At 36.7% G+C, this 26,192-nt stretch overlaps 1 protein-coding gene across 4 annotated transcripts; it reads left to right on the top strand.

The window, feature by feature from the left end:
• The first annotated feature begins 7,661 nt into the window (after nt 1-7,661).
• On the top strand, nt 7,662-25,511 carry LOC104116998 (uncharacterized). Of its 4 annotated transcripts, XM_070190016.1 has the most exons (5): nt 7,662-7,782; nt 14,527-15,072; nt 16,371-16,632; nt 17,650-17,737; nt 25,250-25,511. In XM_070190016.1, exons 2-5 carry the CDS (start codon nt 14,878-14,880, stop codon nt 25,353-25,355), a joined length of 651 nt encoding a protein of 216 aa, XP_070046117.1. In that variant the 5' UTR covers nt 7,662-7,782; nt 14,527-14,877; the 3' UTR covers nt 25,356-25,511. The 4 variants fall into 4 exon arrangements, with proteins under 4 accessions (XP_070046117.1, XP_070046120.1, XP_070046112.1 ...); XM_070190019.1 differs by lacking the exon at nt 14,527-15,072; XM_070190023.1 differs by lacking the exons at nt 7,662-7,782; nt 14,527-15,072 and adding an exon at nt 7,805-8,081.
• The last annotated feature ends 681 nt before the right edge of the window (nt 25,512-26,192 follow it).

Here is a 26,192-nt window from a genome sequence, read left to right as displayed (position 1 = left end):
GCGTTTTCATACGTTAAAGTTTCGTCGTAAGTTAATCGACGTAGGCTCGGGAATGAGATTAATTTTAAGGTTATAAGTATTTATGTTATTTATAACATGTGATAAGTAAGTGTTGAGAAGGTTAGCGGGTAAACAAATCAAAGAAAATGAGTTTCGTTGAAGGTTGTCAATTTGGGATAAAATACGGTCCAAGTTATAATACCCGATATTTATGGACTAATGTCATACAAGGTACCACATGACCATGATAGTGAGGTGTATAAAGTATGTTAAAAGTGATTAGTATTTTAATTAAATTAAGATATTACCTAATTATGTTGGTAATGGGTTAATTATTGATTTAAGTGCGAAGTTAACAAATCAATTAGAAATGGGTGGATAATTATTTGGTGGAAACGTCACCCCCAACGTGGCAGCAAGGGGTAATATTTGCCAAGACCAAACAATGACTCTTTAGTTTATGTGACTAGGTGTCATATTTAGGGGATTTTTGGGCAAAGTAATCCACAAAAGTGGGGCCCACACCCCTACAATGATAAGAAATCTGCCTATATCTTTAAGTGTGATGTTTTATGTTTGGTTAGTAATGGACGGAGCTACAAAAGAATTCCGACAAAACTACATAATGTAATAGCAACGTGACTTGCAATTCTAAGGGAGCCCGGTATAACCTTTCTCAAGAACATCATACTGATTTTTTCCTACTTCGATCCACCGTTACGTGTTTTGTCGCAATTGATGTGTGTTAGAGGGATTGTCAATAAAATCGGCTCAGGTATGTTAAGGCTATCCCTTCTTTCCTTTTAGCATGATCCATATGATACAAACGAAACGAGCAAACACACAACTTTCATAAATGACTCTATTCATAGAAGTACTAGGGGTTCTTATGTTCTTGATTCCCCATGTGTACTATTATTCTATCCTCTGATCATGTGTCTCAAAAAATATTTCATGATATTAATCAAAGCCATATTGATCTTATGATAATCCGAGAGATCTTATTGACTTACTTCTTATGCAGTGCATTCATTTATATATGTATATTGACACATGACCAAATGGCATCATATACACATATATTATATGTATATGGGATATGGAGAAAGGTTATGGCGTTATAATATACGTACCACCACCTGATCAACTGATATACGTTGATGATCTTACCCACAGAGGCCGAGATGATATAATGGGATGCCCTCATATGCTTGATGATGTTATGTATGCATATACATATGCACGATATGACATTTATATGCATATGCATGACATTATAAATGTTACATGATTCACAGAGCTATTTAGACTTACTGATTGAATCTTTTACTTCATGTTTCTCTCATGTCTATTATATACTACTTTTCATGCCTTACATACTCAGTACTTTATTTGTATTGGTGTCCTTTTTGCCCGGGGATATTGCATTTCATGCCTGCAGGTCCCAATAGACAGGTTGAGAGTCCTCTAAGTAGGCTATCAACTCAGCAGAAGGTGTTGGTGCACTTTATTTGCTTTGAAATTGCATATTTAGTCAGTATGATTTGGACATGTATTGATTGGTATGACGGGGCCCTGTCCCGACCTTTATGACATTTATGTACTCTTAGAGGCTTATAGACATATGTCATGTATATGGATACTTGTATAGCCTTGTCGGCCTATGTTTTGAGTATACAAATGATCATGTCAGCCTATAGGCCTGTATGACACATGTATAAGTTTCTATATCATGTTGGGTCGTCCCATATCTAGTATTCTATTATGTTTAATTCTGGTTATCTCATGACGTTCTTTTCGGTTCATTTACCCATGATAGTATGATAAGAATGGTACGTTACGTTGGTTCTCAGTTGAGTTAGGCACCGGGTTCCTGTCGCGGCCCTTTGGTTTGGGTCGTGACATAAAGTTCAAGTTGACAACTACTCCCATCATCACCGCTCCAAAGTGGAGTGTCCCTTTTGAACTCATGTGTAATGCAAGTGACGTAGCGGTTGGGGCTGTTTTGGGGAAACGCATCAATAAGATTTTTCATCCGGTCTACTATGCTAGTAACACCATGAATAGTGACCAAGTCAACTAGACTCTTACGGAGAAAAAGCTCATTACCATTAAGTTTGCAATTGAGAAGTTTCGCCCATACTTGATGGGTGCAAAAGTCATTGTCCACACGGATTATGTGGCACTTCGGTATCTTATGATCAAGAAAGACTCCAAAGCTTGGTTGATGAGATGGGTACTTTTGTTGCAAGTGTTTGATATTGACATCCAAGATAGAAAAGGTAGTGAAAACCAAGTGGCGTACCACTTTTCTTGTTTGGAGGAGGAAGGGAGGCTGCATGATGGCCTTGAAATCAATGACTCCTTACCCGATGAGAAACTCTTATCTATTTCAAAGAAATAAATGCCATGGTTCGCGGATCTAGCAAATTTTCTTGTGTGTGGAATCATTCTGGATAAGTTCTCTTCAAACCAAATGAAGATGCTCAAATGGGTTTGTCAAGATTATTATTGGGATGAACCATACCTCTTACAGATTTATACGGATGGTGTGATTAGAAGATGTGTACCGGAAGAAGAACAAGGTAAAATTCTTGGGTCTTGTCATTCTTTGCCTTATGATGGTCATCACGGTGGAGCGAGAACGACAACCAAAGTGCTTAGTTATGATTTCTATTGGCCCACTTTTTACAAGGATGCAAGTGAGTTAGTGAAAAGATGTGATGAATGTCAAAGGGCCGGTGGAATCTCAAAGACAAATTAAATGCCTCTCACAACCATTTTGGAGATTGATATTTTTGATGTGTGGGGTATAGACTTCATGGGTTCTTTTGTGAGTTCTTGAGGAAACACCTACATCTTGGTCGAGGTGAATTATGTGTCCAAATGGGCTGAGGCCATTGTTATACCCAACAATGAGGCAATAAGTGTGGTGGCGTTCTTGAAGAAGAATACTTTCACAAGGTTTGGTACTTCGCGGGCTATTATAAGCGATGAGGGGTCATATTTTTGCAAAAAGGCTTTCGACACTTTACTTAGCAAGTATGGTGTTACTCATAAAGTCACGACTCCTTATCATCTACAAGCTAGCGGTCGAGTGAAAGTTTTCAACCGGGAGATAAAGAGTATTTTATCCAAAACGGTGAGTGCTAATTGGATGGATTGGTCCAAGAAGCTTGATGATGCATTATAGGCTTATCGGACGACTTATAAAACACCTATCGGAATGTCGCCATACCGGTTGTTGTTCGAAAAAGCTTGTCATATTCGAGTGGAACTAGAGCACAAGGCCATGCATGCTCTAAAGAAGTTGAGTCTTGATTGGGATGTAACCGCTAACTTGAGGGTTGCACATTTGAATGAATTGGATGAATTTCGGTACCATGCTTATGCAAGTTCGCCCTTATACAAAGAAAAGATGAAATATCTTCATGACAAATACATTTGGAATAAAGAAATCAAACTAGGTGATCTTGTATTGTTGTTTAACTCAAGTTTGAGGATGTTTTCCGGGAACCTAAAGTCCAAATAGAGTGGTCTTTTTGAAATTGTGAGTGTAACACCTTTTGGTACATTGGACTTGAAGAACAAAAATAGTGAAGTATTCCGAGTCAATGGTCACCGAGTGAAGCACTATCTGAGAAAAGTTGGAGATAGCCAAGTCATGGCGGTCATTCATTTCAATTGATGGTATTTTGTATCGTGCCGCAACGTTAAATCAGGTGATTCTTGGGAGGCAACCCATGTTCATTTTCCTTTTTCTTTGGTAGTTAGGTGTTATTTTTGCTCTAACTTGATTTAAAGTTTGCTACAAGGTTGAGTGTGACCTACAAAAATTGTGGACAAAAATCTGGGTAAGTGTTACAAGAATTGTCGACCACAGTTGATTTGTGCGGACCGCACAATTATGGGTGTTGTAGAAAAAAAAGCAATGCGGCCGCACAATTAGATTGTGGACCGAACAAATGAGAGGTTGAAAATACCAACTCTCTGAAGTTTATCCTGTCGGAGAAGAGGTCGATGTGCGACCGCATGAGAAATCTGCGACCGTATTGGAAATCTGCGGCCACACACAAAATTGTACGGATCACAAAATGGAAAGCTGAGAGGAGGCCCCCATGTAACAGAGTGTGTACCGCCCATGAAAATGTGCGACGACACTCGACTTCCCCCCTCCCCCCCAACAAACGACTATTATAAATATAGGAACAGGGCCATTTGTACATTTTTCACTCTCTGAACACAAAAATAGTACCCTCTTGAAATTTCTTGGTGATTCTATCTGTCCACACACACAACATCTTTGACCAGTCACTCATTATACTCATTCATCTGGTATGCTTTAATTTCTTGTTAATCTTTTTCTTTTAATTCGTAGATTTTGTTATATTTAGGCCATTTGTCATTGGAATTCAACTGTATATCCATGTGGGGTAAATCTGTAATGGGTTAACTAATTCATGCTCTATGGGGATTGGGTTAACATATTTCATGTATCTATGAGGTTTCCATGTCAAATTGTGCACAAATTTGAAAAACCTATATAGACAAAATTAATATGTGCGTGACTTTTGAATTTTGTGGCTGCACTTGAATTTGTGTGGTCCGTAGAAATTGATTTTAGGGTAGCATTAATGAAGAAGGGATCTGCGACTGCAAGTTAAAACGTGCATACCATATAATTTCCATCGCGGCCGCAGAACAACCCATTTACTATAATCAGAGAGTCCATACTTTTTGACTCTAATGTGCGGCCGCATCTCTAATTGTGCGGACCGCAGAAATCATGTTGCGGCCACACATCAACCAATTCTCTATTATCAGAAAATTGGCATTTTTGGTTCTTAGAGGTGTGGCCGCAAGTGAAATTATGCGGACAACACTTCACTTTTGCGTCCGCACAACAAAAATATGAGGTTTGCACGTCCTCATATGTGGCCGCAAGATAATTGTGCGGATTGCAGATCTTGTTTCCTGCAAGCATGCTTTGACTGTGTACCCTCACTATGTCTTCTCATTTATATTTTAGTTGCATATTTCCTATGCATGTTTGAACATTGAATTGCAACTAACAATCATCTTTGCTTGATACACACAATGATTCGATCTAGGGGATGCGACGACACTTCTAAAGGGAGGGGTGAACCTTCTCGGGGATGAGGCAAAATGGCCTTACCTCTTGGCCAACAACATGAAATTAGAAAGAAGACAATAGCCGGGAGAGGGAGAGGTGTAGACCTCTTTGAGACAAGCTCATATGCCCTATCTAGGGATGTCTAGGGAAGTATCAGAAGGCAACTCAGCCTCTATCCAAGAGCAGTCGACTGTACAGTCAAGGTCGCAAGGGAGATTCCAACTTAGGGACGAGCCGTACTCATCTCACAGCAATTCCGAGGGGTCGGAGAGTGCTAGTCAGGCTTCTGATCCATCGGATACGCCAGTTCCTGTGATATAGGATGCACCAGTTCAGGATATCCCCGATGATGGAAGAAGGGGAGATGCTACAGCTGTCGGGCTCGAAAGAACAAAGAAGAAAGAGGTCTGGGAGGACCGCTTCGTCAGCTTGGCAGCTTTCACTAGCTTCCGTACATGGTGGCCAACGAAGTTGCTAACCCTTGAGCGATAGCTCCTATTGACAGATTTGGAGAGGTACAACCCATCCGTGTTGAGACAGTTCAGGGAACACAAGGGATGTTTATGGTTTACTCAGAGCGTAGTGGATGCCAATGAGTACCTTTTCTGGGAATTCTACACCAATGTGGCGCATATAAAAAAGGGGACAAAGGTGACCAAGGTGCGTAATCTCAAAGTGAGGTTTGACCAGCATACACTCAACACGTACTTGAGCTTTGAAGATATATTTGGAGAAGTGTGCATTGGGAGACGTAGTCCGGCCTTGGTTTGCGGAGATTCTAGCAACACTAGGGCCACCACCACCATGGATTGCCTCATGGGTTCCTATCCACATGAGCACTCTGAATTTCGAGGCAAAGGGGTGGCAAACCTTTGTCTGCAGCAGACTAGACCCAAGGCAAAATGAGACTCACCTTTCGATTCCTCATGCAGTTCTGGCTGCTTCTATTATGGCTGGGTACACTATCAATGTGGGTGCCGTGATGTCGGCCAACATCTCAGTGATCACTCGATAAGATGACTCGTCCTACCCGTATCCCAACACTATTACAGAATACCTCACGAAATACAAGGGTAGAGCCGAGGGATTATGATACAAAGGTGAAGCCGAAGAGGCCTTTCTCTTGGTACTCACTGATGGATGCGAACAACCCCAAAATGAAAGTTCAGCCTTCTACCACCATAAGCCAGTCTTATGAGCCAACCGTGGTAGTTGTTGAGAAAGTTGATGTTCCATCCACTTCGACGGAGCCTTCCTCTAGTGCCGCAACTCTGTCTCCACCATCATCTACAACCTCTGCTACAACTCCTACCACAACTTCCACCTCGGCTTTGAAGCCAATTCCCATGCCTAATGTACCATGCGTTGCGAGTCTCCCATACATTGGCGAGTCTCAATAATTAGATGCAGACATCCACTACAAAGTTATCTGACTTATCTAATACTATTGCATCATAATCTACTGCTCAGGTACCTCAGCTTCCTCCGCCTATTGAGGGGACACTGAAGAAGCTTCGGGGGAACCAGAAAACAATCATGAACACCTTGGTACAGCACGGGGTCAGTGATCGAAGAGTTGGCAAAGGAAGTAAAGAAGTTGAGAAAGTCCCAAGCTAGTAAGAAGTCAGTGGATAAGCTCCGGAAAGAGGTGAACATAATTGGTACAGCTCGAGATCTTCCATTTGACATGTTACTTTACCTGCACCAGTCGGCACCAGATCCTCCAGCCCCTTATGCACCGGTCGCACCAACTAGCCAGTCTGAAGAGCCATACCTTGTTGTGGACACTGCTGAGGCAGTGCGTCAGATGTTTGCCAACCCAACCACACCTAGAGTCGAGGATGATGAGATTCATTTGGCTGGCCCGGAGGGCGATGACATTGCTGGTGACATAGAGATGTCCAAGGAGCCATAGGGAGTTTTCTTCACCTTTTTCTCATTTACACTTTTGTTAAGCATTGGGGACAATGCTTATTTTTATTCGGGGGGGGGAGTGGCACTTATTTGTTGTACATTTGATAGACATTTGGCCTGTAATAACTAGATAATATTTTTTTTCTTATTTGTATGTATATATATTCTCTCTCTCTCTCATGATGTATATTCATTCTATTTTCAGTAGTTTTATCTTATTAGCTTCTTTATTTTTGTTTCTTTATTAGTTCTTGTTTGATTTAGTAGCTTCTTTTTATGTTTTAATAGATAATAAGCCTTTGGGTTTTTTAATGTCACGGTTCTTTCCAAAGGCACTATTACAAAAAAGGCCTTTGGCGGTAAATATTTAGTGGCAATAAGGCAATGGTCGCTAATAAATTCTTTAAGCTTAAATATCAGCGGCATATGACCATTAGCCAGTAAAAGATATCCTTTTTCCAACAATAAAAGAAAATAGCCACTAAAAATTACTAATTGAAATTAATCTTTTATTTTTTAAACTTTCCCTCCGCACAAAAAGAGAAACATCTTTCCCTCCAATTTTTTTGATACCTTTTATCATTTTCCTCCCCAAATAGAAAGCAATTAGAAAACAATTGAATCAGTTGGATCGACTGTCGCTGCCACAAAAACCTAACTCGTTGTTGCGTCAACGGCAGTGCGATTTACCGCGATTTACAGTACGTCAATGACAATGCCCATCTTCTTCCCAGGTAAATTCTCTTCTTCCAACCGATTTACAGTAGATTAACAGTAAATCAGTTCCTTTCAATCGATTTACAGTAAAATTTGAATTGATGTTGGTCGATTGATTTACAATAGATTCTGTGTACATTAATCTGGTAAAACTCCTCCAATTTTTTGGACAAGAATTATCGATTCCCTCCAATTAGAAAACAATAGGAAAACATTTAGACAACAATCGAAAGGGATTTGTCGCTGCCGCATGCCATAAACCTAACTCGCTGCTGCGTCAACAACCTGTCGTAGTACCCGTCCATCTTCTTCACATGTAACTTCTCTTCTTCCCCTATTAAATCAGTCGCTTGTAATCGATTTACAGTAGATTTTGGATTGATGCTTGTCGATTGATTTACAATAGATTCTATGTACATTAATCTGGTAAAAGTCATGTTATATGGTTGTTCTTATTTGGATGTAGAAAATCCTGATTTAGGAAGTTTGTTTCGGCCGCTTATCTCTTATATCTAAATTTCTCCTATGTTATAAACCAATTTTTGGGAAAGAAACTTATATAGTTGCCGAGGGTAATGTTATTGTACATGTGATTCGTGTTCTGTATGAAACGATGTATGTAGCATGGACAAAGAGTTTTAGATCCTTTAATAAGCATGGACGCCCTTTGTTACTTTAAGAATGACCTTCAAATGGTGTAAAACAGGCCCTCGTCTATTCATATATTTGATTGAACTTTGTTAAGTGCTTAGATAAAGAATATAAATATATAGAGTACCGCTGAGATATCTTTCTGATTGCAAAATCTATCTACTGCCAAGACTTATTCTTTTCCGTGTTAAAGGTCCATGTCATGGGTGTGAGGTTTACTAGAGCAGCAGTTATGAATAATCTATAAATTAGTGTACTATTGAGTTAAAAGAAATAGCATGCATGTAGTAATTTATAAATGATTATGAACCTATATTTACCAGAACATTTAAGGTTTTAGTTAGAGTAGTAGTACATAATTCCATCCTTAAGAGAGAATGTCATTAAGCTAGTAACTAAGCTAAGGTACACAAGTTGTGGTATTTTTGTTTCTTTTCTATCATAGTGGTAAGGAATGACGGCTTATTCTAATTCATACAATGATATGATAGACATTGCATCTTATGAACTTATATTTGCTTAGGAAAATTTGATTTTAAGATGTCAGGTTTGGCTGTAGATTATTCAATAGGTTGTGAATTTGTGAAAGTATTGCTTTTTTGTGTGTGTTTGCTAAGTCGTTAGTGATATTTGTTTGCTGTTAGATTGATAATCGATTGATTAAATTGATTCCTCCTCTGTTCTGGTATTGTTTTATCAATTGGTTCCTCTGTATATTTCCTAAGGCTACTTTTCACCATATAAAAGCTCAATCACCAATAGGACATCTCAACCACAGTAATTCAGTCGTTTGTTAAGAAACAGCTTGGGCTGTTAGCAATAGTCAGAATCCCTCGATAGTTAGTACCCACTAGTTTGTTGGTAGTAATAATCAGAATGTCTAGTCTTAAAAAGTTGTATAATTTATAAGTTTAATAATTCTATTTTTAAAAAGTTTATGAACCAATATAGTGAAAATCAGCAAGTTGTCTTTGGCTAGATGTCTTTTTCATATTTACATGTTTGTTCTATGATGACTATGATTTGTTTATAAATAGAAAAATATTACATATCGATTCAGCCCCATGTATGTCACTGCAATCATTGTCGTATAGTTAACAAGTTCACACCCTTTTAGGCTTTGCATAATGTGATGAATTTTTCAAGTTTATTTACTTTGTCTCTTTCTTGTCATGTTTGGTTTAAGTAATCTTTAACTGAAACTTTAGATGGATGATTTCATAGCAATTATATTGGTTTTTTATTTATAATTGTGTAATTTTAATATATAAACTAACTTATATTCCAGTTAGCTTTAGAATAGTTAAACTGACGCTCGGTGAACGAAAGAGTTATAAACAAATTGGTAAAAATGGAGTGTAGAAACAAATTTGTAAAAAATGGAATATAGAAACAAATTGGTTAATAGATTTATGTTTGATAGTTTTAATTGTTAAAATAATATCTTGGAGCTATGAAATTACCTACTAATAGGATAGTTATTTTATTTTGAATTACCTTTTTAATTAATACCTCCTTTTTACTAACGAATTTTTAGCTCATGCAGTAATTATAGAAAATAAAGGAATATCTTGAACGTCATGGACAATCCTAAAAATAAAAGATGAATGTATTGTGATAGAGTTAGCAAAGAATATTTGGACGGAGTAGAGGATTTTTTAAATCATGCCTTTTCTGAAAAACAAGGTGTAGAAAATATTACATGTCCTTGTACGGAGTGTGTGCTTATCCATTAAGTAAATAGGGCAACAATATATGATCATCTTGTAATTAATGGTATTATACCGTCATATGATACTTGGTTTTGTCACGGGGAGTCACTAAAGGGATCAAACAATGCTCGAAAAAATAATCGCATCTAGTTAACTCTAAGGGGCGATGATATGCGAGGAATGATACATAATGCTTTTGGAGTTACACAGTTCATGGATACTGACATTAGTGAAAGTGGTGGCATGGAGAAAAATGTATAAGAGAATACTGCTCATCCATCTGGAAATCAACCTCATCCAGAGGTGGATCAGTTTGAACGGCTCATGAAGGAGGCAAATGAAGAACTATATCCTAGATGTAAGAAGTTTAGCAAACTGTCCTTTTTCTTGCATATGTATCGTACAAAATGCATGGTCAAATGGTCAAATGAATCTTTTAATTCTTTGCTTGGACTGTTGAAAGATGCGCTGCCTGAAGGAGAAAAATTGCCTTCTTCTTTCTATGAGACCAAAAAGATAGTTGAAGGCTTGGGCTTAAAGTATGAAAAAATTTATGTTTGTCCCAACGATTGCATGCGTTTTAGAAAAGAGTTTGCTAATAAGAATGTTAATGAATGCAAAGTTTGTGGGGCTTCTAGATGGAAAAATAATGCTAGAAAAATTCCAGCTAAGGTCCTAAGGTATTTTCCTTTAAAACCAAGGCTACAGAGATTGTTTATATCTTCAGAAACTTCTAAAGCAATGCGATGGCATCATGAAGAGCGCAACAAAGATGGAGTTTTACGTCATCCTGCAGATTCTGAAGCTTGAAAAAATTTTGATAGTAAATATCCCGAATTTGCTGGAGATCCTCGCAATGTGCGCCTAGGATTAGCTTCTGATGGGTTTAATCCATTTGGCACAATGTGAACTGTTCACAAAACATGGCCAGTGATTTTAATGCCATATAATCTTCCACCATGGATGTGCATGAAACAAGAGTTCTTCATTTTGTCCTTACTTATTCCTGGACCAAAAACGTCTGGCAATAATATTGATGTCTTTTTGTAACTTTTAATAGAAGAGTTAAATGAACTATAGGATGTCGGGGTAGAAACACATGATGCCTCTACTAAGGAGATATTTCAAATGCGAGCAGGCGTAATGAGCCGACTTGTCGTTTTAAGAATTAATGCCCCGTTCAGTGGCTTAAGGTCTCGAGAAGCTTTGTAATATGTATTATGACCCGTGGGTGTGGTCGAGTTTGATTTTCCGAAGATTCAGAATTTAAATAAAAGAACAGTTCTTATTTAGAAGCTTAAATGAAAAGAGTTGACCGGAGAGTTGACTTTTGAGCAAACAACCCTGGAATGGAATTTCGATGATGACAATAGCTTCGTATGATGATTACAGACTTAGGCGTATGTTCGGATTTGGATTTGAAAGTCTGTAGGACAATTCGACACATTTTGGCAAAAGTTGGAAAATATAAGATTTTGGAAAAGTCCGGCAGAAGAGTGAATTTTGGATAACAAGGTCGGATTTCGATTACAGAAATGGGAATAGCTCCCTTACGTCAATTATGACTTGTGTGCAAAATTTGAAGTCATTCCGTATTGATTTGATACGTTTCGGCGCAAAATATAGAAGTTGGAGGATTTGAAAACTTATAATTCGATTCGATGCGCGATTCGTAATTTTGGCATTGTTTGATGTGGCTTGAAGCCTCGACTAAGTTCATATTGTATTTTGGGGCATGTTGGTATAATTGGTTGAGGTCCCGGGGGCCTCAGGTGGATTTAGGAAGGTTAACGGAGCAATTCGGATTTGGAAGAAGCTGCTGGAAAATGGCAATAGTTGTTGGAATCGCACCTGCGGAATTTTGAGCGCAAGTGTGACCACGCAGAAGCAAGGCAGCCATCGCAGAAGCGAAGATGGAAAGGCACAGTAGTGGTCGCAGGTGCGAAGAAAATCCCGCACATGCTGAAGCGCAGAAGCGAGAAAGGAAAGCGCAAAAGCGGCTGTTTGCGCAGATGCGGATGCTGCATCGCACCTGCGAATGCGCAGAAGCGGAAAAGATTCCGCATGTGCGATGTGTTTGTTGGCAGTGGCCTTCGCAGAAGCGAGATTTCGCTCGCAAAAGAGAGCACGCGGGTGCAAAAACTAGTCCGCAGGTGCAAAACTAGGCAGAATGTTAAGGATCAAAAATGGTCATTTCGACATTTTTCGATTGAGATTTTGGAGCTCGATTTTTGGGCAATTTTGGAGGAGTTCTTCAAGAATTTGACTTGGGTAAGTGTTCTATGACTATATTCATCGTTTAGTTTGGATTTAAATGGAGGAAACCAAGATTTTTGTAAAATCTTCCAAAAACGAAAATTAAAGATTTGAAAGTCGAGTTTTTATTGGAATTCAATAAAATTGGTATGGTTGAACTCGTATCGGAATGAGTGTTCGGATTTCATGAAAATTATGTCGGGTTCCGAGAGGCGGGTCCCACGTTGACTTTTTAGAATAAATTTTTAAGTCGACGTATTATTATTCGGAATTATTTCTGATGAATTTTAATGAAGTTATACAATTAATTTGGATAGACTTTAGCTGTCCGGAGGTCAATTCAAGCAAGAAGGCTATTTTGGAATATCGGCATAACTTCAAAGAGGTAAGTGTCTTGCTTAACCTCGAGTGGGGGGAATTAGCCCTTAGGCATCGAGTCTTATGTGTCATTTGTGAAATGTGAAAAGCCATGTACATGAGGTGACGAGTACGTACTCGGCTTAGATGTGTAAATTTGTATTGAGTTAAAATCTTGAGCATATTGTGTGGTAAATTGGATAATTGTTGGTATATATTTAATAATCTATTTGTCGTGCATAAATCCTTGTTGTTGTTGAATCTGTTGTTATATGACAATTTGATGTAATTGTTACTTGATTATTTATGTAATTCTGTGAATTTGTTGGTTTGATAATTATTGGAATTGAATTTTATTATGGATATTTCCTCTGCAAATAATTAATTAAATGAGCTTAAGAAGAGGTGTTTATATAATTATCTAAATTTGCATTAATGAAGGCTTTGCTTTATACTGAGTAATTTTTATCTCTATTGATTGTTTTTGGGTGTTATATATATTGTGTGGAGCCTTGAGCTATTTGTTGTGAAAATTGATTTTGTTATATCTTTGGAATTTGGTTGTGGCCATTGGGAAATTGTGATATGAATTGATTTTATTATGTTTCCGTGTTAATTTCCCGTGTAAATTATTGTGTTGTGTGAGTTATTATTTTGGTGAGATAAGGGTGGCATTTCACCGTTGATATTATGTGGGTATAAGGGTGACATTTCACTGTTGTTGTGTTTGTTGGAATATTATCTGGGCGGAGCAATAAGGGTGGCTATATGAGCGATAAGGGTGGCTATTGTTATTGTCTGGGCGGAGCAATAAGGGTGGATATATGAGCGATACGGGTGGATATAAAAGCGATAAGGGTGGCTATTGTCAGGGACAATATGTGATGATGTGGGGTTGTGGTGTTGATGATTTTCATGTGATGTTGTGATTTTCTTGTGTTTATTTTTATACATTGTGCAATTTGATTTGTTGTTGGTAAATTGATAATAATCTGATTTATGTTGAAATTGAGAGCATGTGGCTATGACCGGGCGAATTATAAAATAAAATGTGGGCACGAGGTGCCGTGAGTAAATAATGAGGATATTTGGCACGTGAATTGTCCGTGCAGTTGAGATATGAAATGTGGGAACGAGGTGCTGTGATGAAATGATAATGATATTTGGCATGTGAGTTGTCCGTGCAATTGTGATATGAAATGAGGGCACGAGGTACCGGGGAAATATGATGATTTAATTATGGGCATGAGGTGCCGTAGAAACATAAAAAATGTGCTGAGACCCGTGTTTACGAAAAATATGAAAATGGGCCGAGACCCGTATTTTTATGATTTTGAAATGAGGTGTCACATGATGACTTTTAATTGAAAGAATTATATTCAAAATATTTATTTGGAAGGATTTTTATTCAAAAAGAATTATATGAAAGAATTGTATTTGAAAGATATTTATTTAAGGAAATTATATTTGAAAAAGAGTTTTATTCGTAAGAAGTATGTGTGAAAGATAGTTAATTGAAGAACTTTAACTGGGTGTAAATGTATTTATCAATTGTTGAGCGATATTAATGGTGATTTTGTTGTTTTACTGTGCACATCATTGGTTGTTTTATCCTGCCCTTATTATTATTTGTTTCCTATTATTTTGTATATTATATTGCACAGGTTATTAGACTAGTTAGTGTTTTGACTGTACCTCGTCTCTACTCTATTGAGGTTAGTCTTGATACTTACTGGGTACCGACCGTGGTGTAATCATACTACACTTCTGCACATTTTTGTGCAGAGCCAGGTATTGGAGACATCGGACTTGAGCAGAGTTAAAGCGTGATCGTAAGGATTCAAGGTAGAGCTGCTTAGTCGTCGCAGTCCCTTGGAGTCTATTCAATAGTAGAAGCATGCATAGCAAATGAGTGTATGGCATTTTGCTCACGATATTTGAAGGGTGGAGATTCAAGGTCTTATTGTTCAAGAAAATGCGGTGATGAAATTGAGCATGAGACTAGTAAAGAAGAATGTCTTTTTCCAACTGTTGGTGAGTCGTACGGTGGAGTAGATGTATTTGAGTTGGATGAGAAAACATGGTTGCAAGCACATCGACATGTACTTTTCAATTGCGAGTCAAAAGTAGTTGAGAATGATAAAAAGTAAGCGTTATATCTATTATTTATTATATGTATATTACTTATTTGATAACAAATTAAATATATGCAAGTTACATAATAGGAAACATAATGCTGAAATCAAGAGATCACATTGTAAACGTTGTTTGACACAACATCAACTTGATCGTGTGCATTTCAATACATTTCACGAGTGGTTCAAGGAGAAAGTAAGTAGTAGGACTAAGTCACTAGTTATGTTGAATTATTGTCCTTGTACATATATCCACATTTATAGTTGTATCTTTTATTTGGTTAGGTAAAGGAGTTAGAAGCCACATCTAACATCTTAAAGGATGTTAAAGTCCTTGCACAAGGGCCGAGTTACATTGCGAAAAGATTTAATGCGTTCAATGTAAATAATGGGTATCGGTTTCGAACGAAGCAAAGTGAAAAATTTAAGGTGACACAAAATAGTGGTGTTATGGTTGTTTCAAAGACTGAAAATTATGCAAGTACAAGTAACAATGCTCCAAAGTCTGCAAATATCACATGTTATGGCAGATTGAATGATATTGTGGAGTTAAACTACTACGAAGAATTTAAGGTTGTCTTATTTAAGTGTGATTGGGTTGATGTAACCAAAGGTAGAGGAGTTAAGGAAGATGACTTGGGTTTCACACTTGTGAATTTCTCACGCCCAGCAGACTCTGGCGATCGAGAACGTCATGAGCCCTTTATTTTTGAAGAACAAGCTCAACAAGTAATATTTGTACAAAATCCTCAAGATCATGAATGGTTTGTCCCTAGGTTAATTAAACCTCGAGATATTTTTAATATGGGAGAGGAAAATAGTTTACAGTTTGACTTATCAATGCAGAGTGATGCCACTAACTTAGCTCTCTTAGGAAATGCTCGTGTTCCAGAGGATGAGTATAATGATTGGGTAAGAAGTGGTGTCGATGGGATAGTAATTGATACAAGCGTACATTCTCAAGCTTCTCTAAATGATGGTGAAGCTAATGTTGAGAGAGAAAATGGCATTGAAAATGAATGTGATTCTGAATAAGATAGTTAGAACTTATAGAGTATTTTTCTTGCAAGTGTTATTTAAGAACTTCTAGGGATTCTTTTCATGCAGAAATTTGAATAAATATACTTTTTGCTTTCACTTTGAGCCATTTTATAGAAGATGCATGTTAGTCAGCTATGGATTTTTCATGTTTGTATTGGTTGATTTTTGGTTGAATTGAGTGAATTCTTTGTGCTTTCTTTTAGTTATATTTTGCTGATTGTAGCCCTTGTACTGCAATATGCTAAGGTGTTATTATAATTGGACAATAGTTTTTGTTGGTGCATCAATTCCTTTTATCTCTTGAACTATCTTTGTCGCAAGGCTTTGTTTGTATGCACGAATTTCTATTCATTAATTTTTCACAGCTTGAGATGAGGACGATGATTCCTCCTATTTTGCGTGTGACCTGTTGATTGATTGGAGTTAATCTGGTACTAGTAAAACTTAATGCAGCTAGATAGTTTCTTTATTTTGAAAAAAAGAAGGATGCAAACTAGAGGTCGCAACCGACTGGTAGTTGAACAAGATGAAGATGAAGATGTGAAACCTTATATTGAGCACTTGATGGATGGTCAAAACTACTCTAGAGCCCAGCCATATATTGAGCAGTTGATGGATAGTCAGAACTACTCTGACGCCCAAGCACGTGATGGTCAATCTAATGAGTTGAATAGTTCTGATGGTGGCACTGAGATTCAACATGATGAAGATTCAGGTAATGCTTCTATAGTATTGCAATCTGATTATGTATAACATTATATGATAGCTTTCATTTGCTAGTATGTGTGAATTTGGTTGAGTTTGTTCATAACTAAAACAGTTGCTAATGCTTCAGTGGACTACTTTGGCCTTGGTGAACCTTCTGTTAGTTAAGATCTATGTTAGTTAAAAGCTTTGTTAGTTGTGGACTACTTTGTTGGGTAAAAGGGCCAACTCTCATGCGAAAGATAGGCTCACACACTACATGTAAATGAGTAAGGTTCTGTTAGATGTGTCTGCATCTTTTGGTTGTGTTACAAATTGTGAAACTAACCCAACTTCATTATTAGGATCATGTGCTTGACTCCTTTCATATGATGATTCTTGATTTCCTACAACCTTAACTTCAGTTCCAATATGAGCACTTTATTGTAATCCCTTGACATTGTTGTGATATTTATAGTAATACTCCTGCTTTGGTAGTCTATTTCAACAGCGTAATGTTAAAGTATCTGGAGTTAGAATTCTTGAAGTCACCACATTATTCGGATTTTTTTTAATTCTAGGTAATTCATAAGCAAAAAAGGTTCGTGGGCCTACTTTACTAAAAGATATTTGGAAACTTCCGTCGGGGAAGACAGTTGATATGCCGTTTAATAATCGTAACCAAACTATTGGAAAAGAGGGCCGAAAGCTTGCCAGCTTTCTAGGAATTATTGTCAGAACTCCAAAGCTAACACCTCTACATGTAGATGATTGGAGAAATTTTGACAAAGAGGAAAAGAAGAAATTAGTGGATTTTGTGAGGGTATGGAAAGTTGTTGTTATTATTACTATTATTATTATTATTATTATTATTATTATTATTATTATTACTATTACTATTACTATTACTATTACTATTAGTATTACTATTACTATTATTATTATTATTATTATTATTATTATTATTATACATGATGTTATTTATTATTTGTGAAAATGCTATTTATACATGATGTTATCTTCTAAATGTTGGCTTTTATTTTTTCAGAAGAAGTTCTCTATCCCAAAACGTGGAGAAGCGTGGGTCTTAAAGTCACTAGGAAAGAAATGAAAAGATTACAAGTGCGAGTTAAAGGGTGAGTATACGCCAAAATATAAGACTAAAGACGCATTACTAAAAAAATAGACCAAGTCGCATACCGAGGGACCAATGGAGTGGTCTTGTCTCTTATTGGCTTTCTGATAAAGCTAAGATATGAACTTCGAAAATTCTCCTAGTATGCTCATTTTCATAGCGTTTTTATTTTAGTTATGCTCAATTTTTATTTATGATTTATAAGATATAGTTTTAATATTTCAATGACGGAGACGTACCCAAGCAAATAAAAATAATAGGGCCAAGCAAACGATGCCTCACACAGGAGGATCCAAAAGTATTGTTACTTTGATGAATGAGCAGGTAAACTTGTGAAAATTACAAACTATAATATCTTAAACCTTTTTTTGTCACGCATATCTGATATCATTTTTATTATATTAGGCTGTAAATGGGATTGAGCCTACACGAGCAGAAATTTTCTTATTAACTTATAAAAAAAGGTAAGGATGGTAGGCCACTGGATGATGATTCCGTCAAGACAATCGTAAGATTTATTCTTTCTTTTATTTTGTTGGTTTGATGACTCCATCAAATAATGTGCATTTTTTCCTGATCATGAATTCCAAAATTGATTTATTGTGTATTCTATGGTCAAGAAATGATAAATGAAAGGATGAGCAATAGTGAGAGATCAACTGAGTAGCCTCCTCATAGTGTTGCTTGGGAAGGCGATGTGTATTCTCATGTGTTGGGAAATGAAAAAAGTGGGTATGTTCATGATTTAGGATTTGGTCCAACTCCTTCTGTTCTATGGGGTAGTAGGTCTTCCTTAGGAAATATTATTGCAGATGATTCTTCTAATGAGGTTATACAAAGGTTAGAACAAAATATAATCGAGTTAAAGGAGAAACAAAATGAAGAAATGAATATGATGAAACAAAATCAGGAGATGATGCAATCAAAATTACTCCAAATGAGACAACTCATGCGCAAATATGCTCCCGATGCATCTATGCCTCAAAGTAACAATGGCACCTCAGGTGAACAAGTAACTCCATTTCATAAGCTTTAGAACTTTTTAATGAAATTCTAATCATATAAAAGTATTATTATCTAACATGTTAATATTTATTAGATCCCTGATGCCAATAGTGGACATGAACGAGTACCACAAACATCAAGGATGCCTAGTGTTGCTGAAAATGCTCAACCTTCTCATGATACTACTCATCTTTGTCCTTCGTCGCCATTGTTTGAGTTTTTCTCCTTTGATTTTTTTTTTTTTTTTTGTATTTAGGCTTACCTTGGATGCTTCTTGCTTTTATATTTCCCTCACTTTTGTTGATGTCGCAAAGGTTGTGAGGATTTTTAGAAGTACAAGACACACTAGCATGTGTTGGACATTTCGATTATAGCCTGCCTAGGAGTTTCCTTCTTGTAAACAAGGAAAGAAAGTAGTAGACAAATTTAAATATATTAGCTATGTGTCATTTAAGTTTTTTCTTTTTTGATAGGTTTTTAGTTCTATGTCCTGCACTTTTGCGCATAGTTGGCCTTACACTGTTTGCTCCAAAATTCGTGTGACCTCCAGTTGCAAATCGATGAAGTTTTTGCATGAGACCAAACCCAGGATATTGAATTAATGAAATGCATTGGGTTCTTACTCCACACTCCTCCCATTATACCCATCTTTTGTCTCCAAAGTCCAGTACCTCGTGAGATTTCCACGCTCAAAATTCTGGGCAGCCATCTCTTATGTTTCAAATCTTGTGATGCACCTGTTGTGGCTGAAATGCCTGTTGTTTGTACCATGATATCCAACACATTAGAGTACTGGATCTTCAGCATTTCGTTCCTATGTGTGAGGGCCAAGGCAAGGCTGTCCAGTTCCAGTTTCTCCTTTTCAAACCTTGATTCCAAGCTTGATTTGTTCATATCTTCCTTCCAGTTGTGCTGCATCGCTAAGTCATTCTGAATATTCTTAGAATGCATTCGATAAATTTCCATGTCACTGCATTTTATCTTTACTGCTGCATGACTCTTGATGATCCCACACCATTGTAGCATTGTTTCCACCAGTGATAACCCATAACTGCTCGATGTAATCCACGTGATCTATACTTGTGCCTATGTTTAAACTCCTTTCAATGGAATGATCACACAATGCTAGTAGCACACATTGAACCTCTGTTAAAACATAGGGCTTGAAAATAGTATCTTTTCCTGCAAAAAGGAAAACATTGTTAAGTAAAAACAAGTGTCTCCATATTCTCCTCCAGTAGGACTTGAATATGAAGACAATAGCTTCCTCATCCTTTCTTCATTCTCCAAGTTCTGATAATTCCGATCCAAATTATCTCCTTCCACCCTTTATCCGTAAATAGGGGCATTGCAACTTATCACTATTGACCATCCTTTTCCCTTGTACCTCCATTTGCGCAAAATTATTAGCCTCACAATTCCAATTATCCAATGCATAGTTAGCTAAATAGTTCGCCACTTTGTTGCCTTCTCGCATGATATGTGTTACATTTCTATGACAACACCTCATGATCTCCTTGTTCTCCTCCACCTACACATTTACTGACCAAGGTGCATCCCATGTACCATCAATCACCTTCTTCATCATTAATGAATCTATTTGCATTGAGATGTGGGTGTAACCATTCATTGAGTTCATTTGGTCAGTAACTATTTCTGTATCTCCGCTTCTCTGATAAACGATGATGCTACGCCTAGCATCAGGTACTTGGGCTAATAATTCAGCTGAATCACAACCAGACCATGTCTTGTTGTAAATTGTTGTATTAACTGGGATTGTCTTGGTTTATGCTTCTAGCTTGTGCATACAAATTTGTATTTTTCCTTCCAAATACTAGGGACCGAATGTCATCTTAATTGTCTGATGTAACTGCAGTGTCAAAATGTTAGATGGTTGGCACGTGCAAGTTCTTTGAACATTGCATTTAAACCTGTTAGTTGAGCATTACTTTCTCTCAAGCTTACTATCTATTCAGCTTCATTGAGCATTACTTCCTGCTCCCTTAATTCATCTTTGAGTGCTGGTGATCTCGATGTATTCATTGAATTGAATCAGTGAGTTGAGTCTAGCTTCTTGATTGAATTCTGGTTTGAATTGAGTGTTGGTTCGACTATCTGCTGCTAAGAAGATTGTTGGATTGAAGAATCAAACTGTTTTTAATAAGCTTCAGTAGGTAGTTGTTGAAGTTTGGGTTCAGAACAAAAGTTTGATCAGCTGAGTTCAGGCTTCTTAATTCTTCAGCAATTTATTTCTTAATTTGCACCACTGCAGTATCTTAGTAAAGTGTGGACTGTTTTGAGTTGGAAAATGAAATCTCCAAGTGTTTGAACTAAGTTTGGCTACCAGCTGTGCACCAGTCTTATACCAGGCCTTTGATTGAATGAACTTATAGCAGAAGAACTCCCTAGTGCCCCCAACCAGTACCTTGTTTCCATGCTTGTTTCCCATAACACCTTAGTATACTTCAGTGTAGGTGTATAATTATAACGACCCGACTTGTCATTTTAAGAATGTATGCCTCGTTCAGCGACTAAAGGTCATGAGCAGTTTCGTACTATGCATTATGACCCACGGGTGTGGTCGAGTTCGGTTTTCAGAAGATGTGGAATTAAATTGAAAGAACAATTCTTATTTAGAAGCTTAAATAAAAAGAATTGACTGGAGAGTTGGCTTTTGAGAAAACGACACCGAAATAGAATTTCGATGATGTCAATAGCTTCATATGATGATTTCAGACTTAGGCGTATGTTCGGATTTGGATTTGGAAGTCCGTAGGACAATTCGACGTATTTTGGCGAAAGTTGGAAAATAGAAGATTTTTGAAAGTTCGACCGAAGGTTGAATTTTTTATAACGAGATCGGATTTTGATTCTGAAAATTTGAATAACTTTGTTATGTCATTTATGACTCGTGTGCAAAATTTGAAGTCATTCCGGACTCATTTGATATGTTTCAGCACTAGTTTTATAAATTGAAAAATGCGAAACTCACAAGTCCGAATCGAGGTTTGAATTGTAATTTCGATATTGTTTGACGTGATTTGAAACCCCCGAGTAAGTCCGTATTATGTTTAGGTACTTTTTGGTATATTCGAACGGGGTCCCGAGTACCCCGAGAGTGATTCGGATCTATATCATAGCAAGGTATCAAATAAGGGTGAGTAGAGAGGCAAGAAATGGAAAATAAAACAACTAGGAGCGTGCTAGAGTCAGTGCAACGCGCGGATTGTGGCACGCCAGCCCTCTCATCAACTTTGAAAACCAATGCATTATAGAGGTTTGGCACTGGACCTGTCACGCTACCACCTGAAGCTTTTCTTTTAAGTACTCATTTCGGGGGTTCATTTCCCCCATTTCACTTGGACGAATTTTGGATCTCTTCTCCACTCTCTCAAGACCACCATCTCCTCTCTTATACAAGGTAAGCAATCCCCATTATCTTGGTATGAAATTCCATCATTTCTATACTAGTATTGATGGAATCTACACATAAAATACTTAGATCTTCAAGAAATTTTTTCAAGAATTCAAAGGAGGATTTTGCAAGATTTCTTCCAAAACGGTAATCCTACACCCTTAGACTTACATGTACGGATTATTATGGGAATATGAGTATGAATTAAGTATTGGAACTCGGGGTATGGTGATTGGAAGCCATAAATTCTCAATTTAAATACATAACCATGGTAAAGATTGAAAGGTGATTAATTGATGTAATTTTGTTGGTTGGGTGTAGATGAATGGTCACGCATGTGATGATTGGAAGTTATAAATTGTTGGTAAATGGTGGTAGTTGGATGAACTAATTCCACGGTTAAGAGATGTAGAGATTTATGCACTCTAAGTGTTTGATAAAATACCTAAATGGCTTAAAACCTAGAAATTTTACTAATATTGGGCCAATCGAATTATGTTGATGTAGATGGAATTTGTAAGAGTAGTTGGAGGTTTTAATATCACTAAAGAGCTAAATCAAGAAAGCTTGGTTTGTAGCAATTTTGCCGAAGGATTTGCAAGGAAATATTCATTTGGATTCGAGCCATTCGGAGTGGGATAATCGTGGAAAAAGTCTTACCAGTGGATTGAGTTGCTTGGGGTAAGTATCTTGCCTAACATTGAGTGGGAGAATTACCCCTTAGGCATCGAGTCTTATGTGCCATTTATGAAATGTGAAAAGCCGTGTACGCGAGGTGACGAGTACGTACTCGGGCTTATATGTGCAAATTTTATTGGGTTTAAGTCTTAGGAATTATTGTGTAGTAAATTGGATAATTGTCGACATTTATTAAATCATCTACTTGCCATGCCTCAATCCTTGTTTGTTGAATTTATTTTTATATGACAATTTGATGTGATTGTTACTTGAATATTTATGTAAATTCCGTGAGTTTGGTGATTTGATATTTTCTGAAAATAATTATATTATGAATTTTCCATCTGCAAATAATTAATGAAATAAGTTTAAACCAAGGCATTATATAATTATCAAGAATTTGGATTAATGAAGGTGTTGCCCTATACTGAGTACTTCCCATCTCTATTGTTATTTTGAGGTGTTATACTCATTGTGTGGAGCCTTGGGCTATTTGTTGTTAAATTAATTGACTTTGTTATATCTTTGGAATTGGTTGTGGCGGCCATTGGGCAAATTGTGATATGAATTGATTTTGTTATGTTGCCGTGTAAATTGTTGTGTTATTTGAGTTATTATTTTGATGATATAAGGGTGACATTTCATTGTTGATATTATGTGGGTATAAGGGTGGCATTTCACTGTTGTTATGTGTGTTGGGATATTGTCTGGGCGGAGCGATAATGGTGGCTATAGGAGAGATAAGAGTGGCTATTGATATTGTCAGGGCGGAGGGATAAGTGAGGCTATTATAGGAGTGATAAGGGTGGGTATAAGAGAGATAAGGGTGGCTATTGTTAGGGATGATATGTGATGATGTGGGGTTATTGCATTGGTAATTTTCATGTGATGTTGTGATTTTCCTTGTGTTTATTTTTATACCTTGTGCAATTTGTCTTGTTGTTGGTAAATTGATAATAGTCTGATCTATGTTGAAATTGGAAACTTGTGGTTATTGCCAGGCGGATTATGAAATGAAATGTGGGCAGGAGGTGTCGTGAGAAAATAATGATGATATTGGCACGTGAACTGTCCGTGCGGTTGTGATATGAAATGTGGGCATGAGGTGCCGTGAGTAAATAATGATGATATTGACACGTGAATTATCCGTGTAGTTGTGATATGAAATATGGGCACGAGGTGTTGTGGTTAGATGATGATGATATTTGGAACGTGAGTTGTCCGTGCGGTTTTGATAGAGAAATTGGCATGAGGTGCCGTGAAAATATGAAAGTGGGCTGATACCCGTATTTTATGAGTTTTAAATGTTGTGTCACAGGGTGGCTTTTATTCGAAAGAGATTTATTTGAAACAATTTTATTTGAAAGATATTTAATTGAAGGAATTCTATTTGAAAGAAATTTATTTGAAAGTATTATATCCTGAATATTTCTATTTGAAAAATATATAGGCGAAAGATTTATATTGGAAGGACTTGATTAATTGGTTGCACTTGTATTCATTATTTGTTGCGCAGTCTTTATGGTGTTCTTGTCGCCCTACTGTGTATATCACTGGTTGATTATTGTTTCCATCATTAATATTTGTTTCCTATTATTTTTTGTATACTATATTGCACAAGTTATTAGACTAGTGAGTGTCTTGGTTGTACCTCGTCACTACTCCACTGAGGTTAGTCTTGATACTTATTGGGTACCGACTGTGGTGTACTCATACTATACTTCTGCACATTTTTGTGCAGAGCCAAGTATTAAAGATATCGGACTCAGACAGAGTTAGAGTGGGATCGCAAGGATTCAAGGTAGAGTTGCTTGGTCGTCACAGTTCCTTAGAGTCTTTCCATTTTATTGTACTGTTAATTATTATTCAAACAATATTGAGTATTCGATCCTTGAGATTATTTCATGTATTCAGTTAGAGTTCGTGACTCAGTATTATCAGTCTTGGGAGGTTTTTCATATTTGTTTTCACTGTTGGTTTTGGCACCTGTATTGAATTTTTTTTAAAAGGCTTGAAATGTAATTGTAATCGGCTTATCTAGTCTTAGAGACTAAGTGTCATCACGATGCATGTGGTGGGATTTTTGGGTCGTGACAACATTGTTCCATCATGTTAAATAAATCTGGCCACCTATGAGGGATGTTCTGAATACCTAGCTTCCTTAATTTGATGATAGACTGCATAGTGGAGGAAATCTGATAAATGACCATGCTGAAAGTCGCTTTAAGTTTACTTTATTTTTCCTTTTTCCCTATTTGTTCTAATCAATTTGATTGAAATGTTCATATTTTAGCTTAGTTGTTTTTGTTTATAGATGTTAGGTGAGGGAGTTGGCTAATCTAACAGTGATGGAATTTTCAAGATGTTTTTTCACATTATACTTTATCTTTTGACATAATTATTTTATAATTTCAGGTCATACCGTATGATGTTGGATAATTTAGCGGGTGAAATATTTCAAAATAAAAAAAAGTTGCGGAAATCATTTGAAGACCATCATTCGTCTAGATTAGTTATATAATGATATTAGCTATTTAGTCTAAACAATATATTTTTATGTTTTAAGTTACTGTGATATTAATGTTTTTGATTAGTACTTCATTTTGTTTGTTAAGATTAATGAGATATATTATGTTTTTTTTGAATTAATATTAATATATTTATTATTTGAGTCATATTCTATACTAATGTAGTAACTACTATTAATTGTGGCTAAACTATTTATAATTGTTGTAAAATAATTGCCATTAAAGATTTTGACTTTTAGCAGCAATTTAGTTAAACATATTAGCCATTAGAATGGAAGCTAAAAGGGCAAACTAAGATGTTTTCAGAAGGGATACTATGGCCATTTTAATTGCCACAAAATAATTGTCATTAAAGATGCGAACTTTTAGTGGAAATTATTTTTAATTTAGCGGCTATAAAAAATTGATGCTAAAGAAGTATAATTAGCCATTTGGATTGGATTTAGTAGCCATTATAATTTCCATAAACAATTGCTCTTAAAGATGCAAATTTTTAGCGGCAATTATTTTGAATGTAGCGGCTATAATAATGGACGCTAAAGAAGTATAATTAGCCATTTTGGATTGGATTTAGTAGCCATTATAATTGCCGCAAATAATTACCGTTAAAGATAATAAATTTTAGCGGCAATAAAACATACCGTTTACCAACTTTTGTGAGAAAAATCGCTAAAGGCTTTGCCGACCCCGGTTTCAGCGGAAAAAGACTAATGGCCAGTAAAAGATATCGAGGCTATTATTATTGCCGCTAAAGCCATTTTGTATTACCGCTAAAGGTCTTATTTGTAGTAGTGAGGTAGTTGTGTGAACTAAGTGATTCGTCCCAACGA

This window comes from Nicotiana tomentosiformis, chromosome 1 (assembly GCF_000390325.3).
Source record: "Nicotiana tomentosiformis chromosome 1, ASM39032v3, whole genome shotgun sequence".
In the NCBI taxonomy this organism is placed as follows: domain Eukaryota; kingdom Viridiplantae; phylum Streptophyta; class Magnoliopsida; order Solanales; family Solanaceae; genus Nicotiana; species Nicotiana tomentosiformis.
This window is presented reverse-complemented; position numbering and strand designations above follow the sequence as displayed.